The 16,014-nt window shown below is 30.5% G+C and overlaps 1 protein-coding gene across 8 annotated transcripts in view; it reads left to right on the forward strand.

Annotated features, from left to right (window-relative positions):
• Positions 1 to 16,014, forward strand: part of LOC141458789 (nucleoprotein TPR-like) — a 31,859-nt gene that overhangs the window by 6,798 nt on the left and 9,047 nt on the right. Inside the window, exons 15-34 of one of the 8 annotated variants that reach the window (XM_074137234.1) lie at positions 1,508 to 2,110; positions 2,187 to 2,403; positions 2,611 to 2,797; positions 3,251 to 3,533; positions 3,616 to 3,774; positions 4,363 to 4,512; positions 4,901 to 4,993; positions 5,094 to 5,302; positions 6,639 to 6,765; positions 6,896 to 7,093; positions 8,180 to 8,320; positions 8,558 to 8,744; positions 9,937 to 10,103; positions 10,430 to 10,552; positions 12,152 to 12,288; positions 12,367 to 12,517; positions 12,738 to 12,869; positions 15,040 to 15,384; positions 15,499 to 15,657; positions 15,740 to 15,820. In XM_074137234.1, the coding sequence (XP_073993335.1) occupies positions 1,508 to 2,110; positions 2,187 to 2,403; positions 2,611 to 2,797; positions 3,251 to 3,533; positions 3,616 to 3,774; positions 4,363 to 4,512; positions 4,901 to 4,993; positions 5,094 to 5,302; positions 6,639 to 6,765; positions 6,896 to 7,093; positions 8,180 to 8,320; positions 8,558 to 8,744; positions 9,937 to 10,103; positions 10,430 to 10,552; positions 12,152 to 12,288; positions 12,367 to 12,517; positions 12,738 to 12,869; positions 15,040 to 15,384; positions 15,499 to 15,657; positions 15,740 to 15,820 (3,849 nt within the window). The remainder of the gene's footprint in view (positions 1 to 1,507; positions 2,111 to 2,186; positions 2,404 to 2,610; positions 2,798 to 3,250; positions 3,534 to 3,615; positions 3,775 to 4,362; positions 4,513 to 4,900; positions 4,994 to 5,093; positions 5,303 to 6,638; positions 6,766 to 6,895; positions 7,094 to 8,179; positions 8,321 to 8,557; positions 8,745 to 9,936; positions 10,104 to 10,429; positions 10,553 to 12,151; positions 12,289 to 12,366; positions 12,518 to 12,737; positions 12,870 to 15,039; positions 15,385 to 15,498; positions 15,658 to 15,739; positions 15,821 to 16,014) is intronic. The other 7 variants (XM_074137235.1, XM_074137236.1, XM_074137237.1 and 4 more) reach the window with 7 other exon arrangements.

Here is a 16,014-nt window from a genome sequence, read left to right on the forward strand (position 1 = left end):
GTGCAGCATTTTAGATGTTAAATATTAAATTGGAAATAAAGTTAATAAATACAGGTAATTGAGCCGGAAGTAGCCGACAATAACCGATCGCATTCGGCTTGTTAGAAATAAAAGTAAAAGGAAGTCGTGTGAGTGTGCATATAAGATGTAAAATATTAAATTGGAAAGATTCATGGTCAACTGAGACGAAAATTTCCGAGAATAACCGGTCGCATTCGGCTTGTTAAGAGAAAAGAGAGAGAATTATAATTTAAAAAAGTCGGCTAAGGCTGGCTTTAGAGATCAAGTAAATTCTTAGAAATCTCTTCTTTTTCCTAGTATTTTGTTCTGTCTAACCCTCTAACCCTTCGGTCTTCAATGGCATAGGTTTGAACTGACTTTACTACTCTGTAGTGAGTTTATCCACTATATCTCGGGAACGGAAAATCGTAGAAACTTCAAATTTGATATTTCATTCAGTTACCACTAGGGGAAGCTACAATCAATTTTTGGTCAAAATAGCTCCACCGGAAGTACCACTTTACTGAATAGAATTTTCACTTTTTGACCTTTTTTTTTTAAAAAAAAAACCGCTTATTCGATTTTCTTTAAACTTGGTATAATTATAGCTCACAAATAGTTCTATAACTTTTATTCGAAACATTTTTCTGTAATACTTCGGTTAAGGTCACTTTAGGGGGGGCATTCCGGTAAAATGCCATTTTAGACTTAACCCACATTAAACATTAAGTAGGATTACATTTAAAACAAAAATTTGGTATTTGAAGGTAATTAATCAACCGGATACCACTTCTCAAAATTGAGTTTTTAGTTTTTTAAGTGTACTTATAAGTTGTATTTATTTTAAACCTGGTATTCTTATAGCACACAAACTGTTCTTGTTAATATAGTTTCTGAAAAACTTCGTGTAGGTAGGGCACTTTTTTAAGGGGGAAGAGATTGATCGTTCATTCTTCGAAATACTGTGATGCACGGATTTACCATCTTAAAATTTTTGTTATAATTAAACTTTAACAAACATTCTATCATTAAAGAATATTGGTCACTTTACCGAATAGATTTATTTGTATAGTTAGCAGCATGTGTGTACATCTAAAACTTCTATTAAAAACATATTTTCTGTTAATAGAAATAAAATGTGAGCCAAGATTTCTAAATTTAAAGAAAATCGACTGACTCGAAGAGACGCTTAACTGAACAGGTTTTTTTAGTATTTTGACTTCTCAAAAATGACTCGTATTGAAACGTACAGTGGTTATTAACATTACATCTCTTTGAAAAAAACTTACAGGTTTAAATATTTAAGTATAAGGGTTAATTAAGTGACAAGAGGTACACTAATACTTCATCTCGTAGTTTTGAAAAAGCTAATGTATTTGATTTAAATTTTATAAGAATTATGTAATTTGAGTAAATTTGCAAATTTTATAACAGTGATTATAAAAACTTGACCCAGACAATAGATTCGACACAATAGATCTACATTTATAGTGTGTTTAATTTTCAGATAAGAAAATCAAATGATTCATCAGAAGCTGCTCAATCTCGTCGTTTGACTGAAGAATTACACAAAGAATTTGAAATATACAGACAAGAAAGATCAGCTAATGAAAAATTATTGGTAGAAACCATAGCAAAATTGCGTACAGATCTTGGTAATGCGGTTAAAGAACGGGCAGAATTAGCCTCCAGAGCTGAATACAATCAAGCCACATGTGATCGATTAAAAAGTAGATTAAAAGCTTTAGATTTGGAACGAATATCTTTGGAAGAGAGGTGTTCTAATTATTCAACTGTCATAAGCAATTTAGAAGGAAGTCTACAAAAGGCAAGACATGAAGTGATGGATTTGTTAAATAAATTATCTATAACCGAAGTTGTTCTTGCAAATCTAAAAGAAGAGAATGCCTTCTTAAAACAGAGAGAAAATAGATTACTAAAGGATCTAGAATTTCAGAAAAAAGAAAAACATGGTCAAGAATTATTAATGGCTAATTTAGACGCTCTGAAAATCAAATTTGAATGCACCGAAACACAAGCAAAATTAAAGCTTGAGTCACAATTAAAACAAGTAAATAACGAATGTTCAGGTCTTAAACGAAAATTACAGGTAATCTATTGCACTTACAAGTGAATTTATGTATTGTTCCAAAATATTTCTTTAAAAAATTTTTATTTCACTGCAGGAAGAACAGGAAAAAATGAACAGCCAAATAGAATTGCTAGAGAAGCAGACTACTACAGCTAAACAACGATTGAAAGAAGAGCAAGACTTAAGACAAAAAACTAATGACCAACTTCTTAAATGTAGAATTGAATTAAAAGAACGTGATCAAAGTATAGAAACTTTGACCCAACAATTAAAAGTTTCCATAAATCAGTCTCAACCAGTACTCGAAAGAGGTTAGTATTTCGCATAAAATAACTATGTTTTAAATTGAATTGAGGTAATTTGCGCCTTGAACTTTAATCTGTGCACTACCGATCTCCGAACAGTTTTTTCTGACAATACTGTGAGCTGCACAACAGGTTCTCTGATGTGACCTTAATGTTGATTCTTAGTGTCTTCATCCTTCAAACATTTTTTTTTTTTTTTAATTTCTGTTGTAGAAAATAAAATCAGAGAACTTGAAATGTTAAGTAAAGAAAAAGATAACGCAATCAAACATCTGGAAGAACAAATTACTGTTAATAAAACTTATACAACAGAAGTTTCCGAAACTTTGCAACGTACAGAGAAGCAACTTGTTGAAATGAAGCAGAAATTTGAATCATACAAAAAAAGCTCTGAGAAAAAGTGAGTAATTAATTTTATTTAATTCATTGCATAGTTGATTGAAGTTCAAACTTAAAAGGTTAATTAAGGAAAAAAGTGATCTTGAAAACGCCATACTACATGTAGAGTAGAGCAAGTGTTTGCTCTCTAATAATTGGCGTTTAGCTTTTTGCTTATCTTTGAGAGAAAAAGAATAACTTTTTTTTTATTCATTCTTGAGAGTAATACAAAATAAGTAAAAATGCCTAAATTGTAGTTTGTGAATAGTTAAACCTGTTGTTGAATAACACATTATATTTAAATATATATTTAATTGAAGTAACGAAGCTTCATTCTCTTTCAATTACACATAATTGTGTAATAGTTACATAATCTGCTCAAAATCCAATGGTTATAGCGTTTTAATCATTCCGTTTATAATACTTTATAATCCTTTTTTTTTGTCCATATAATGAAAAGCATACGTAATTTTAGAGTATCCGAACTGCAAGGTATTGAAAATGAATTACGAAATAGTATCCGTATATTGGAAGCAAAATTGAAAACAATAAGTGCGAATGAAGTAGAAGAACGAGCAGCTAGAGATGTACAATTATCAAATTTGAAGAATAGAATGGAAAGTTTAGGTTCCGTACTGAATGATGCCAAAGAACGTGCCGTTAAGGCTGAATCCGAAGCTAAGGAAGCTGCAGTTGGTACAAGAACAGCTGAAGACAGGGCCGAACAATTAACTTTCGAAAATCAAAAACTCATTCAGGTATGTGTTAATCCTTTCACAGCATATCATCGAAATTAAGAATTTTTTGTTTACTGTTGTTTTTTATTTTGTTTTTTTACAGGATATTGAAGAGATACGTTCTAATCTTTTGTCAGTGAAATCTGAACTAGAAACGGCCAAACTAGAAAACTCTCAGTTACAGGAGAAAATCACAGATTTGAGCAAAGTTAATGACTTATTACACACTCAGTTTCAGGAACTAGGAGCTAAAGCTGCAGAAGTAAGTTTATTGTAATAATAATTATGGTTAGTGAGATGGATACGCCCTCAATATAATAATAATTACAAAATTATTGAGATGCCTGGACGGCAGGGGACCTGCGCTTAATATGCTCTTTAGTTCTCTTTAAATTTCCTTCAAAAATTAAGTACCTACTAATTTATTCGCTTCAAATCACTATAAAGCCACATCGTCACCCGATTTTTTTTTTCCTCATTTGTACTACCCAAATTTGCAGAGCTCTTTGAAAAATATCTTTAATTATGATGAGAAGGTTTATTCGACAGTCTTTTGTAATAAATTTTAATTGTTCCTACGTGTTGGTTACCATAGGTCCTCCTAGCTATATTGGATAGATTAGTGGTTAATGTAATAACTTAAGTAGATACGGTTGTCAACTCTCCAATCTTGAAGAAACTGCTGATGAAGGGCATCGAAACGTAGAGCACAGTCATGATTTTTTTTCTAGATATTTCTGCCCTTTCGAAAAATGTCTCTCTTCAAGTAGTTTTTAATTGGATTGATTTTTATAATAAATTATTTTTGTTTTTTATTTGTATAGTACAATAATTGTTTTTATACATTAAGGGTGCTAATCCTTCGACCAATGATACCGAAGATTCTCAGAAAGGAACAGAAAAATTGTTGGAAGTATTAAGGATAATGAAGAAAGAAAAAAATGTTGCTGATGATGAAATTGGGAATCTGCGAAATGCAAAAATACAATTAGAATCTGAAGTATGTAAATTTTAGTCATTTTAAAAGCCACAAAAAATTAAGGAAAGTTGATATTATATTGTACAGCTAATTTATTAAGTTCCCCTTTTACTCTAACAGTTCCCTAGAGATATGTTAACGTGTTATCAAAATTGAAGTTATGAAACTTTTATATAAATTTTAACTTGAAAAAGTGCTTTCCCAAAAAAATCCCTATAGAAAGTGCGTTTAAGATACGTATTTTGAAAAAAAGAAGTAGCTAAATCTCAATAGAAAGCACTTTAAATACTTTAATTTGAACATTTATTTGTCATTTGAATACTGAAAAATACAAAAGAAAATTGTTGTGTTTTTCTTTAACTTGATTGTTTTTTATTTTAAGGTTAGGATGTTTGTTTTTTATTTTAAGGTTAGGATGTTGAAATCTGATATAAATGAAATGGAGAAGAAAGTACAAGAAGGAGAGACTGCCCTAGAATTGCGAACTGAGATCAGCAATAAGGTTGATTGTTGTAATATGTAACTAGTAGCGTAAATGATGATTTTTATTACTTTTCATGATCATTAAATTTTGTAATAATTTTCGTTTTTTTATCTTCCAGACTGAAGCAGTAAACCAATTATCTAAGAATAATGATATCTTAAAACGTGAAAAAGAATGTTTAGAAAATAAACTCTTCACAATTGAACAACAACTTTTTAACATTGAATCAGAAGTTGTACAACCTTCAAAAAGTAAAATTACGGAATTAGAATCAACAATAGAAAGGTTATCTGCCGAAAACAAAGCTTTGAAAGAAGAAAGTCATAGGTAAGCTCTTAATGAAAGTTGTTTTACCCAGGGTATTGTTTAGAGGTGCAACAATTTTTTTTTTTATATATGTTTCGAGAAATACAATATTTGGGGAACACAAATATGAATAAGAAAGCGTTTCATGGTATTTATTGTTAGTAATATTCAAAGATTTTCAAGTTTAACCTTTGAAAAATTAATGAAAAAAATTAACTTCTTTTGTGAGGTTCTTTAGTGTATCTCACCTGAGGTAAAAATCAGACGTAATTTGACGAAAAAATACATAATGCTGAAGAAATAATCTACTCATTGAAGTGATATTTCCGTGATATAACGGCTTATGATCATATGTTTTCTCTTTGTCAAGTTCGTCTTTGAGATATTTTTGCATATACTAATGCGTGCTCGTAGGGAGAGAGACTTCGGAGTTTGGACTTAAGTTCAGACCAATTTTAGCTGCAGGTTTTTCCTCCTTTTTCCCTGCATTCCAATCCTCCTCACCTAACTTTTCTCTTATTTACTTAGCTAAGAAAGTCGAAATGTTTTTTTATACATTTATACTTCTTTATTTATTTTATGTATTGTATATATTTATTATAATAAATATTTCTTCTTCTTCTTCTTCTTCAGACCAATTAAAAAAACAAACTCAGGTGACGTAAACTTGAATATTTTTGGTGAATACTCTAAATGAAAATTTGCGAGATCAAATTATTTTCATTTTTGAGGGGATGAAAAAGTAAAAAGGTAGCTTTCTCAAAAAAAGTTACTTGAGTTGTGGCATTCAAAAATTCAGTTATGACTTCTGTGATAGTAAGAGTTAGATTTTGGAACAATTATTTAGTGAAAAGGATAAAAATACTTCAATATTTCCTTAAATTAAATTGGGAATACTTAAATATTAAAGTTAAGAAATCAACATCTTAAGTAAAGACGCCCAACGCCAACACAAACAATGCTAGCTTCTGACGTGTTCTCTTGCTAAGGATAATTCTCCCATCACTGAACAGCGAGCTTTAGAGATTCCTTGGGAGTGAAAAAATCTAAAAGCAATTCAGGTGTGAATACAAATCTGGAGGTTCGATTTTGAATTCCTCTCTCTACCGTTGAAGAACCCTACCCCTTTTGAATAATAATTAAAGACTAGGCAGCCCCTGAGTAAGTGAAAATTATACCACTTTTATTGGTAATCCAGTCCTTCTCAATAGATCAGTGAGCCCTGATGGTTGTGACGTTAAATGGTCTAGTGTAGAGTCCATACATATGAGATTTTTATTTAGATAATAAAACGTCTGCAACTTGAATATTAATTTAGATTGGTAACGTTTATTAAAAAAAAAAAAAAATTGCTTAGATGGCCTTACCAAGCTGGAAATCAAGAGGAAGTTAAACGTTTAACAAAAGAAAAAGAGAATCTTTCTAGTCAGCTTACCCGGGAGAAGGAACAAAGTCAAGTAGTGAAAAATAAATCAGAAGAACAGGTAATTTTGTAACCGTAAGGCTAGCTCAGTTTTTAATAAGGAAATAATTTGTCTTTACTACTTGTTATATACTGAAAAGTTATAATAACCTCCTCTCTTTTGTTAAGAATAAGTTAATGTTTTTGTACAGTTAGCCCAACTTCGCAGTGCAAAAGAAGAAGCGACTTCATCATTGTCTGTTGTAGAAAAGAATCTTGCAACCTTAAGGCAAGAATTAAATGAAACTAAAGATAATTTAAAAGAAGCCACCAATAAATTATCGAATATGGAATTAGAATTGGCAACTAAAGATATTAATTTAAACGATTTACGAAATAAGGAAGTGCAGGTTAGTGATGTAAATTTTCTGCCTTCATAACTTATCAAAAATTTTATTATATTTAAAAATTATCTACATTTTTAGTTTTCTAATCAATGAATTTCATAAAAAAAAATCATGTTACACTTTTTTGACTTTTCGATCCTCTACAACCCAGAGGGTAGGTTGATTTCCTTCAAAAGTAAATTCATCTCTACAACGGAAGAAGAGAAGTTGATTCTTACGAAAGCAAGAGAAACATGCGAGATTAAAAAAATGAGAATATCTTGTATTTTTCTCTCTTTCCTTTCACAAATCAAGGGAATAAGGATTCAAGAATGCATTTCAACTGACTAGAAAGTAATTTTCGAATAAATTATGAGTTAAGATATTCAAAAATTAGCTTTTAATTAGTTGAAATATATTCATGTTTTCAGCCTGAAGGTGATAATCGAAACGACCAATCTTTCAAAACCAAAAAAAAATCTCCATTTAACTTCCAATTGGTGGAGTACAAAACAACATTTTTTAAACCAGAACAGATGATTTGCCTTACCAAATTTGATAAGTTAGTTTGATAGCAAGCTTTAGATTATTAGTACTGACCGGTTTCCTGTAATAATCCCAACTTGAAACATTTTATGTTTTGGAATATTTTTCAGGTGGGCTTTACGTCCAGCTACAGATCGTATATTATACAAGGAGGGTTATGAATGTTAGCTAACGTTCTTTATTATAAATTTCTCTTATAAATAATATTCATGTCCAGACCAGCAATAGAAACTAATACCATATTAGCGTCCGCAAATCTCAATACCTTCTGCTGCTCGACTAAATAAGTCAAATAATTTTCTACTTTTTTATTGATGTAAAGAAAAATTGAGTAGCATTAAGTCCTTTTAAGAAAATTGTAATCTATGCATCTATAGATAAAAAAATATTTTAGAAATCATTGACTAATGGTCTTAAAGAATATGAAAAGAAGTGCGAGTTTTTAATAAAGCGAACTGTAAGGAGACTACAAATGTGATTCTTTTTCCCCTCACCAACTAGTTCATCCTAGTACAATGAAAATTAAACGATAAAATTAATAGTATTTATTTTTATCTTTATCAGATACGTCAGATAGCCAAAAAATACAAAGCACAATTTCAAGAATTGACCAAAACATTAACAGATGAAAGAAAATTAAAGGATGGCACTGGTTCATCCACCAACTCTATGGCAGAAGAAAAATTGAAAAATCTTACAGAACAGGTTTATTTCGTAAACTTTTTAAATAGTTCGTTTTTTAACTGCTTTTGAACATTGAAAATTTAGATTAAGATAACACTGAAACTAATTAAGTTACGGAAAGTGTAAAGTATTCTTTCAATTGTCTGTTTAGTTTATGTTAGTGAATGTTGTACATAAATTATCAGAAAAGAAGTGGGATTTATGTTTATCTTATGATTTTTTTGTACATAATTTTTTTTTTTTAACTGATTGTTTCAGGTAATAACTGTACAAAGAGAAAATGAAGCATTACAAAGGGAAAACGACAGTTTGAAGGCAGGAACATTAGAACGGGAAGATCGTGCTAAAACATTATTGAGAAATGCGAGAAATAGAATCCAGCAATTAACAGATGAGAATAAAGCACTTAAAGAATTTGGCGATTTTAGAGGATCTAGATCGAAAGGTTTGTATCAACTAAGTACTAATTAGTTAGTTAAAGTTTTATAATATTTTAAGATTTTCAATCAAATTGTAAACTGATAAAATTCTTTTTAATATATGGTTGTATCTTGATAATGGAACTCTGATCATCTCTGTCTTGGCGCCAACATTGAATACATTTGGTTAACTTGTTATCAATAAATTAATTGCTTTTGCTGATCAATTTGCAAGTCTCATATGATATCTTAATGGTTGACACCTTACGTTTTGCTTTAACATTAGAAAAGCTCCAATTTTAAAATTCGCCTTTAACATTTCTATCTTTTAAAAATCCAGGAATGAAAAAAATCTTTTAGACTTTTTAAAATACTAAAAGAACCTTCTCGATTTCAATGGCCCCTATTAGATAGTTATTAATCTAACTCAATTTTTTTTTTTTTTTTTTTTTTTAGAGCGTTTATATTTTTGTTATTCTCCTGTTGTAACATTATACGAATTATTCGGTACAAATATGTGATGATAATAGATACTATATCCTTCCTTTTTAATTAATTATATAAATTAGGTAATTAATTTTATAAATGTTATAATAAAAAGTGAAGATTGCTAAAATAAAAAAATACTTATTTGTGGTGGTTAGTGAATCGCAAGCCTTTTTACGATGCTTTTTTCACCATTTCCTGAGAAAGTTTATTTGTCCCTCTTTATTTCGGGTATTATTGGTGCCTTTCATCCTGAGCCCCCTTTCTAGAATGGGGAGATTTTCACGATGTAAACATAGTAACCGTTATCGTCATTCTTTCATTCTAAATCTGTGCAAATGTGCGTTCATTCTTCCAAGGTCGGTTAGAATTTGGTTTAAGTGACAAATTATCTGATAATAAAGTATGTCTGGTCCCTGGCTTCATTTTTTGTATTCATGTATGTACCTCCCGCTGATGTATTTCGTATTAGACCTTCAGGAGATCCTTGGTGATGTGGAACGGTCTCTAATGTAAGTAGATTATGAAATATTGGCTTTATTAGACTTTGTTTGTTTGGGTGAAGATAGAAAGGCAATAGTGCTATCGCCAAGCCTTGAAGTATTTAGAAGTACGTTTTTAACGTATTCTTTGTTTTTAATTCGCCTTTTATACATTGATTTTTTTTTTCTCTTATTAATACCATGTATAGCAAAAATTGTATTGGATAAAATAATATTACATTCAAAATAGGTGAAGGAAGCAGTTCATTGACTGAGAACAAAAGTTTAGAATCAAGGATTTCAAAATTGGAAAAAGAAAAAGAAGGGGATCAACTGGAGAAGGAAAGATTACTGAGGGAATTAGAAGCTACAACACAGAGGTTGTCAGCAGTGCAAAGGCAGTTAGAAAAACATCAGGTACAAGACAAGTTAACTATTATTCCTTTTATATGCTGGTCACAACTATGATAATATATAATGCTTTTTTTTCTCTTTCTGTGAAGCTAAATAATATACTTTATATTATGCAACTAAACATAATTCCACTTATTGTTTGTTTGCGAATGAGAAGGGGTTCTTTACTTATAATATTCATATATATATTTTCGTTATGTGTATATAATTATTAAGCATGTTTTATTCCTTTCTGATATTTGTCAGATAACAATTATTAAAATAAATAATTACGTATACCCAGCCTTAAATTTTATCTAATACTCACTTAACGTATGACATGGGGCTAGGCTTCGAAACCAACTACTAGTAGTGGTGAACGGAGTAGTACGACGGAAAGAAGTAGTGATCCTCCTACGGCTAACATAAAACCTATGGCTGGTCCTTCTACATCAACTAATAAATTGGCGCAGGTAATTTAATAATACTTTGTTTAACATCTAAAACAATATTTAAACATTTAGCTTATTTAATAAATTTTATTTGTGATTGCAATAAGTTTTAAACGAAGAGTAGGCACAAATTTTAGGAGACAGCATGCTTGTTTTTCTCCATCCAACGATTTTACGAGATTATACTTCTCTGTATTATACTATACTATACTTCCATAAATACATATTATAGTAAAGTGCCCAATTTCGTCCCCCTTAAGTATATTTAATTTTATTGTAAAATAAATAATAATAATAGCTTCGACAAAATTTCTAATGTTACCTTGAAGATTCAGTTATTGATTTTTGCAATAATATTGTTAAAAAAATTCATACAAGAAACGCAAAAAATATTAAAAAAAAGCCAACATGAATTAGAATCAGATTTAATGATTATAATACTTCAAGTCTTTTTACTTCGCTGTTACAATAAATCGTTGGATCATGATCCATGATCCCTAAAGTTGTTGAAAGTGAATGAATATTCTTTTTCCTAAGTGGCATCCGATTTAAATGGTTACCTCAGCATTGTTTTGCTTCCAATGGCGTTATGAAGAAAACATATTTCTAAGTAATTTTAATAGTAGTAGTAATAATACTATATCTATATACCTTAGGTAGGAATACTTAAAATTTATCATTGGATAAATCCAATCAGAATCACATTTCTAAGTCGTGCTTCTTAATTTATAATAGAAGAAGCGTATAAATGAAATCTTCTTCTCTTTTGGAAACTTTAATCATTACTCATTAGCATCTATTTTCTAAAAAGTCTCCATTTCTCATAAAGGAAAGATTGGACTTTGTCTGCTGAGTCATTCACATTTTAAAATTTATGTCTTTTGTGAGAAATATTTTTATACGTACTTTCATCTTTTGGGACAGTAATTATTTATTTATTTATTTGATTTGTTGTACAATTAGTTTAGTTAACTCATACATTAACCAGGAGGTTGGTGTGATAGTATAACCTTAAACATAGTTCACTGTCAATACATTGGCTTTTTTCTTTATTTTATTTTTTTTTTAAATACTGAAAAATAGTGCCTGAGGTCGTCGTTGTATCGAGTTGCGAGTTGGTGTCAGAAAATTGATTGCTCTCCGAAGAATCGATATCAGAAAGAAATGTATAACTTTTTTTCTTTTTTTTTATATAGTGGGATTTATTTTTAGCCTTAAAACTCAGCTTCTTGTTTCTTTAATCGCTCACTAATGATGCTTAAACTTTTCTGATTAAGTCTATATCATCTGCATACTTCATCTTATTTAAGTGTTCTGCGTTTAGGTAATTTAATTCAGACAAGAATAATAGAATCCTAAATTTCACTTCATTCTGCAATAATTAAATCAGTTAAATTAGAAAGAAAGCAGAGACGAGCGGGCACTGGTCTTGTAAACCACCTTTATAATAAGTTTTCAGAATAAAAACAAAAATTAATACATCATTTTCCTACTACATCCATTCAAGAAAAATAGGTTTATTGAATCTTTTTTCTCAGGTTAAATATAAGATTATGAGCTACAAGTTTGAAAATGATTTATTTCTTTTTAATCTAAGAAGGATCCAATAACTTATTACAGACCCAGCATGCAGTTACGGTGACTCCATGGAGAGAAACTCCTTTCGCAAGTATAAAGCCAATGTCTCAAGTAACGAGGACTGTTGTTGTTCAGCCAACCAGTCAAACAGCGGCTTCAGCTCCAACTTGTAGCCAACCGTGAGTTCAAATCTCACTTGTCCAATTTTGTTTTCCTTTTTTTTGTTTCGAAATTTGATTTAAATAATAAATGAATAGGCCGTTAGCTGGCAGACAGCAACAGGTCGTACATACTAGCAGTACCTGTGAAGGCCTCTCCTCATCACCCACTTCTTCACATATGGATTACATACCGTCTGTAAGTTCTGCCGTTCATAACATACTACATCCGAATGTCGTACTTGGACAGGTTAGTATGGACTAATCCATGGGAGCTACTTAATCATTTAACTAATCTCCCTTGGGATATTTTACTAACGTATTCTCATTTTAAGAGAAAATACCTCACCATTTTTATTTTTATGTTGAATATCACAGAATCCTATAGGACTTTTCTTAAAAATCTTTTGTTCGCTCAAAACGTTATACAGATATTTCCAAAAAAAAAAGAATTTCTCCTTATATTATAGCACTTGGATGCGGAAACAGATGGAGCTGAAGATAGACATTTAGGAACTGCGCACTGTATACAGCCAGCAGTCTCTATTGCTCTTGTACTTCCACAACCTGCACCACTATCTCAGGGCCATCTTCACGCTCAAGTATGTAAAACTAATAGTGGGGACAACAGTTTTTTCTTTCGTTTTTTGTTTTCTTAATGAACATAAGAAAATTCCTGAAATTCAAACTTTTAATTATTTGGATTCTGTGTTTTAGAACTTCGGTTTTGCATCCTTGATTCAAAGATTAAATTTCTATTTTTAAAATAAACCTTCACTTCTTTTGAAATTATAACTGCACACTGTTTTTTGCTTATTATTTTATTTTATTTTTCTTTAGAAAAGATTATTTTAATCCTAAACTTTTTGGTGTAAATAACAGTAGTATTTAAAATGTACTTAATTTGGAGCTGATTTTCTCCTTGGAATTTTATGAAACTCTGTTTAACTTTCATGAATAACTATTTTAAATAAAAACAAGTACTGCACGTATTATTTTATTTTTCGTGACAAACTTGTTTAATTATTTTCGATTGAACAGATACAGAACATTTGAATAAGGATGTATGTTCAGATCAGATTAAGTTTGCATTTGATTGAGATAACTTTTTCTTTCTGGATTCTGGATTTAAAACTAATGATGGGATTAATCACGGTTTACTTTTTCTTACTGCTTTAAGAATAGTGATTTTCTTTTCTTATTTATTATTACAAATGAAAAAACTTACTCTTAAATTCTTTTCAGCTCTCAACACATTTTATGTGTTCATATGAAATGTGTGTGCGCGTGTGGAATTATGATATAAATAAAATAATTCAAAAAGTGAACATCGAAGGAAGTTTATTTTTATTTATGTACAATAGTAATACAAATCAATCTATCAAATCCCGATTTTTGCGGAATTCTATCATATAGTTTCATGGCGTTTAGAATTTCGCTATATCAAGCCTTCAAATAATTTTCATCTAAATTGCTATGGTAATTGCTACCAGTTTCAATCCAATACTATTTGTATAAAATATAATTATACATAAGTTAAAATATTTTTAAGCGTGAATACATGTAGAGTTTACTTGCAACTGTTTAATCGTAAAAACGTATTAAAATTACTGTCTCAGTTCTGATATTATAGCAGCTTTATTAAAATTCGGAACACCAACTGAGAACTCTGTGTAACATTTTAACAGTTTTATGTGTAACATAGAAAAATATTTTTTACAGAGCACAGAAATCGATTTGCTGAATAATAATAATAATAATAAATTCACATTTTTAATATAAAAGTAAAGTTTTTGTAAACGTCCAAACTCATGGCTATAAAATGTATTCTTGAGTATTAATATGGTTAAAATAGTATCAAATAAAATTAAAGTAATGGCTATTTTATAAGGCTGGCTTTAAGCCCAACTACCGATCAGGTGTCTTAGACGAAGGTGGATAGCAAAACACTTTATATAAATTTCTTTTAATAATTAAACATTAAATAAAATCCAAGGGCAAGACCGGCAATTAAATCTAGTATCACCCTACATATTAAGCTTTGCAGGCCCGTCTCCTACTTCTCGGTCATCATGGCGCATATTTTTCTAATATAAAAATTAATAATAAATATGGAAAGTATAAATTAATAATAAATATGGAATTCTCATTTTTCTGGTTGATAATCCTAAGGTAGAATTTAGCTAAATGTTTAGTTCACTAATTCCTAATTGAAAATACAGAGTTTGGATGATTTCGTCTTTGGCAAGAATGAGAAAGATAATCACAGTTACGTCAGAATAATTATGATACAAGCATTTCCTAATGCGAAGTTTTTCGAATTCGAATCCACTGCCGGCTCTTAGTTTTTCTCTTCCTACGAACAGCTGACTGTCAGGTGATGGACAGTTTGTCTATAATGTGGAAGTGCACTGGAAAAAGTTCGGAGCGCCAAGGGTCCTTAGATGTAGTTGCGCCTTAAATAAAATGAAATGCTAGAATTTCAAGTTTAATTGTACCTTAATTTCTGAAGTGCCTTGAAAGGCGAAATTTAACTGGGCTGTACATGATATTCTTCAAGTTTGACCGTCTGGTGACGGTTCCTTTAGTCAAGAAGAATTAATCTATTGAAATATTCCGTGATATTCGTTGACTAATTGAGAAAGAAGTTTCTTGATTTCGATAAAAGAATTGCAATTCGTTACTATTTTAGAGCAAGTGAGAAAAGATTTTCTCTAATTTCATTATATTTGACTTTAATAATATTAATAACTTATTTTTATTTTATTCTAGACTGGTGAAGTGGGCATGGAAAATAATGGTGTAGTTTCCGCTTCTAACCAAGAACAAGTAAGCGAACATTCCGTGAGTGCAAGTAATCATGGATCAGGACCACCTCAGTCAGACTATTATCGTGTGGACAATGGGACAGATGGTGTGGCCGCTAGTGAGTCGACCAGTTGTGCCAGCGGTGGTGCTGGTGTAAGTGGGTTAGCCATAGCTGGAAGTAGTGATGGTAGTACGGCAACAAGTCAGCAAGCTGCAAGTTCAACTACTAGTGTGACGACCAGCGTAGCTCACCAGAGTCCGGCAAAACGGCCGCATCATCATGCTGATCATAAAAAGCATATGCCACCAGTAAGTTTATTCCTCTCCAATTTTTTTTTATTTTGTATTGTTAATTTTTCTCACCTTCTGATTAGCTTTTTAATAATTTTTTTCCTTTTTTAATTTTAAAAACTTGGTTTGCAGATGAAACGCAGCAGGATGGCTACAGTTGGAGAATCTGGAAGTGGAGAAATGCTACTTAGATCAGATGGCCTTGAAGTTGAATATCAAGTTCCAACAAGTTCGCAGAGAGATCAAGAAGATGAAGCATTAGCTTCTAGTGATGTTGATGAATCCCCCAAAGTTAATATTTACTTTATAATTTAAATTACTTACAGTTTGGCCATTCACATCTTGTTACTTTCTTGTTTTTTTTTTTATAAAGGCATTAGATGGGCAAGATTTCGAGGAAGAAGGAGAAGAGGAATCAAGATATGAATTGGATCCCTATGAACGAGATACCCAAGTAATTTATTATAATTAAGTTATTTTATTACCTTAAAATTAAAAAAGAAAAATTCTCCCCATTCTTATGAAACTAAAAAACTTAAATTAATCTAATATTTATGAATTATGATTAAATCATAAATGTTTGTATACAAAATTTTTACTCCTAATTACAAACAGCTTTCTTTCGCGTTGTCACCAAAGTATTTGAAG

Source organism: Rhodnius prolixus, unplaced genomic scaffold (genome assembly GCF_049639745.1).
Source record: "Rhodnius prolixus isolate KJV_2025 unplaced genomic scaffold, Rpr scaffold_5, whole genome shotgun sequence".
Classification (NCBI taxonomy): Eukaryota; Metazoa; Arthropoda; class Insecta; order Hemiptera; family Reduviidae; genus Rhodnius; species Rhodnius prolixus.